Genomic DNA, 4,111 nt, shown 5'->3' with positions numbered 1-4,111 from the left:
ACTAGCGCCCTCTGGTGGATTCGTTCCAACCAGAGGTAGACCCTGCCGAAAGCTCCTGCCTCTGTGCAGTTGTATATTATCTTATTGACGTAGCAGAGCTTTAACGCTGGCCTCTACGTTTATATACGACGCTCAGCAGAAGAATACCACCGTATTGTACCGTGTCACCTATATGACTAGGTGACCATTTACTTATATGTGAATAAATAGTGTATGAACAGTGCTATGCCTCTTCATTGGTTTGTTGACGTATAAGTCCCCGTGTATATTGTTGGGATTGTCGTAGTACCCCTTGGGGGCGAGACAGTGGATATCTACCCCTCACCGGAGGAAACGTAGTATTTCCCCCTAACATTGGCGCACCAACGCGGTTGGGGTCTCCTGGAAATTGATTTTTCCAGCAAACCACACGTTTACGCAGGTTAGTCAGTGCTTGTTTACTTTGTTTCGTTTTTTATTACGTTATTTGTTCGTTTTTCGCGATGTGATCGTATTCCGCGAGTGTTAACGTTCGTTTTAAAGTGTTATAACGTTAAGTAGTGTTTTTCACTTGTGTGTCAACTGACACCCAGGTGACAGTCGCGTGCAGGTTTTTTCCTGCAACGAAAGTGGTGTAGGAGGTCACGGACCCCTATACAGCACTAACCTACCTGAATTTGTCGTAGTGTTCCAGTTGCTATGAGTGGCAACGCCGCTAACGGTGCCGCAGGACGCGGTAGGCAACCTGGAGTACAAAATAATAACAATTTAGATCAGTTGACTGAGTATAGACGTAGCATTGGCTCAAATACCAGCAACACTCGCTCGAATAGTCCTACCTCATCTCAGATACCTCGAGTTCAAAGATCTGCCGCGGTAGCTTGTAACGAAAGGTTACATGACACTTTTCACAGACGTAGGAATAATAATTCTGACTCGGTGAGAAATCTGGCGGACTCGGGGCAAGTACAGTCGCAGATTGACGCAGATCAAGCGAGTTTGGACATGGAGCAAGCTCTGTCCAACCTTGTCGTATCTGGCAACTCAAACACAGGTGCTCAAAACCAGCAGAGTACCGGCGATGTACAAACGATGGGCTTTAGACGAGTAGAAAGCTCAAATTCGGTCAACAACACGTCGATTAGTCATGGTCAGGCTGACACCCAGGTGACAGTCTGCCAACCAAACCTAAATGTGTCGACAAGCAGTCGCTTGTCAAATGGTCAAACCAGTCGTGCACCTAGTGCACTCGATCATATGATTGGTGACCCAAGGTCTATTTTATTCACAGATGGCTCAAGAACGAACCCTGAGCCAAATAATAGACCAATTGTCGAAGATGACTCTGACTCAGATTTGGAAGCTGAGGTGATACGCGAAATTTCGCAACGCTCACGTGAGCTGGGAATTGACAATTCGAGAGTCATTCCACAGCGAATCAATACCGAAGAGGTGCCAATTGGCAACCTTCCAGCGTTTCGTAATTTGAGGGAAGCTGACCCTCCCCCTGCTTATGTTAGAGATGAACCTCCTCCCCCCTATTCGGTGGGACCCCCTCCTATGTATACACAGACGAATACCCAAGCTGTCGCAGGTGTAAATGTCAACACACGCGTGGCGCCGAGTGCCACAAATGCACAACAGCGCGAATGGCGTACATATGACTTTAGGCCTGTGCAACAGTCAGTTGAGTACCAACTGGTTCGTGTGCAAAATAGACAGCCGAATGGGTCGCTAGAGGCTTATGTTGACGAAAGTATTCCTTCGTTTCGTGACAACTGCGAGTTGATCAGTAACAGGGTTGAAAATGTCGAAGCATATTTGTCTCAGACGCGTGGCGACCTGGGAGATGTTCATAATACGTTGAACCAAGTGACTCAACAACAGCTGAGTGCTTTAAGAGAGGTCGGTCAAACATGGAGGACTCGTCATGACCAGTTGAGGGATCAGCTGACCACTGCTCAGGGTAATCATGGCGAAAATTTGACTCAGACGATGAATAATGTCGCTAACCTCGCAAATGAGCTTAAAGCTGAGCGAGAGGCGAGAATCAGAGAAGCTGGACTTATGCAAGTCATGAACCAGCGAATAGTTGACTTAGAAAATAGGCTCGCGCGCCTTACGCGGAATGACGAAGAGAGATCACGTTCTCAACCGCGTACTCATGCAAGTAACATGAGCAATATTCCAGAGAACATCGCGCAGCCACCCGATGCCCGCCAATTTGGTATGACCCAGTTGACCAAATGCTAGCAAATTTTGTGCTAGCGTAAATGGTGCCGGAATTTGAGACACTTTTTTAAAAAAATTCTAGCAAATCAGTTGCGATTAGGTCGCATTAGAGTAGCAGAATTGCGCACAAATAGCTAGCACGTAGCTGGCACAAAGCTAGCAAAAAGCTAGCATTTTGTTGGCACTTTGCTCTGCATTCTGCTACGTACATGCGACTAAATCGCGACTGATTTGCTAGCAATTTTTGCAAAAAGTGTCTCATATTCCGGCACCATTTACGCTAGCGCAAATTATGCTAGCAAGAAGCTAGCATTTTGCTAGCGTAGAAAAACTTTGATCAGTAAAAGTAATTACTATTAATTAATTTTTTTAAATTCTTGGTGTTTACTTTTAACAGGTGATAGTTTTCCAGGAAATTCCAAAAATTAGGCGACTGTCCCAGCTCAGAGCTAGCATAACGCTAGCATCTTGGGACAGTATGAGAAGAGTGATTATGAGAAGAGTGATGTCACTCTTCTTACTTTTCAACATGATACCACCTTGAGCTTATATTCAACTTGATGACACACTTTATCTAAGAGTAGCAAACTATACCATGAGAGAGATCGACGCTAGCAATTTGCTAGCATTATGCTAGCGCTTAGGTTGAAAAATCTCTTTATTAAATAAAAAATGAAGTTTTTTTTTTTTAAATAGAAAAATTGTCAAAATTTAAAATTTGAAAATAAAGTATTAAACAAACCATGAAAATGAAAAATTTCAAAAACATTTGAACAACATTTTAGTCCACGGCAATGGGAGTAATCCCCTGCCGATCCTCCAAGACAACTTTTTCCTTAAAGGGGACATCCTAAGGAACATTTTAAAGCAAACTTGCTGAAAAAAAAATTGGCCTTACTTACAAAATGGCGGCAATTTTGATTGAAAGGTCAGCCGAAATAGCAGATTTTGCGTTTCAACATAGGACGTGCACGAATTTTTTCAAACCTTACAAACGTAGATCGAAAGATCATGCAAAAATTCATCACCTGTCAAAATTACAAGTGGTAAAGTACCTTTTTCGATTTTTGGTGAATTTTCAAAAATCAAATTTTGGCCAAAATGTGAGAAAAAATCAAAATTTTACCAAATTGACCAAGAAACCTGAAATTTAGGATATACCCTATTTTCGACATGCCAAATCGATGGGAAACGGTTTCAACTTGTTTTGAGCAGTTCTGGAGCCTCCAGCAGATTTTTGAAACTCAAATTGAAGTTGTAAAGCTCAAATTTATTCTGAAAACAAATTTCAATACGCTACGAAGTACTGCAGGTGAATTTCAAGTCGTTTTGGAGCCTCCAGCGACTCTTTGAAAATTCCTGAAGCCTCCAGCAGATTTTTGAAACTTTAAATTTTCACAAAATTTCATCAAACTGAGATGGAGAGTCGAAATTCATTCTGCAAACTAATTTTAATACGCTACGAAGGAAGTCGACTGCTTGTGGATTTCAAGTTCTTTTGGAGCCTCCAGCGAATTTTCGAAGGTTGTATGGCATTTTTTGGAAAATTGGAATTTCCTAAAAGTAGCTGGAAGCTTCAAAACCATTTGAAACCTGCGAAGTAAATTTCAGCTTGCCAACTGCCAACTCCAATTGATAAATTAATGTTGTGGGAATTTCAAGTTTCAAAAGCCTACTGGAGGCTCTAAAATGACTTGAACCCACCCCACCTGAAGTCGTCTTCAGAGGGTGTTAAAATTGGAGTGTAGAGTAAACTACAGCTTTCCATGTCCATTTGATGAAATTTTGTTGTCCCCTTTAAGAAAAAAGTTGCTCCGGAAGATCGGGGGGGGGGGGGTGCAATTACTCTTATTGTCATATGCAGGAATATTTTTAATGATTTTTGTATGCGCGCTGAGGG

At 42.4% G+C, this 4,111-nt stretch overlaps 1 protein-coding gene across 1 annotated transcript; it reads left to right on the top strand.

Moving 5' to 3' along the window:
- Positions 1 to 678: 678 nt before the first annotated feature.
- On the top strand, positions 679 to 2,232 carry LOC135848327 (putative mediator of RNA polymerase II transcription subunit 29). The gene has a single exon (XM_065368224.1). It carries the CDS (start codon positions 679 to 681, stop codon positions 2,230 to 2,232), a length of 1,554 nt encoding a protein of 517 aa, XP_065224296.1.
- The last annotated feature ends 1,879 nt before the right edge of the window (positions 2,233 to 4,111 follow it).

Source organism: Planococcus citri, chromosome 5, assembly GCF_950023065.1.
Source record: "Planococcus citri chromosome 5, ihPlaCitr1.1, whole genome shotgun sequence".
In the NCBI taxonomy this organism is placed as follows: Eukaryota; Metazoa; Arthropoda; class Insecta; order Hemiptera; family Pseudococcidae; genus Planococcus; species Planococcus citri.
The sequence above is the reverse complement of the archived record's forward strand: the minus strand, read 5'-3'. Positions and strand labels throughout refer to the sequence as shown.

Coding starts and splice junctions, on each gene's coding strand:
- LOC135848327 (XM_065368224.1), top strand. CDS start 679: ATGAGTGGCAACGCCGCTAACGGTGCCGCAGGACGCGGTAGGCAACCT.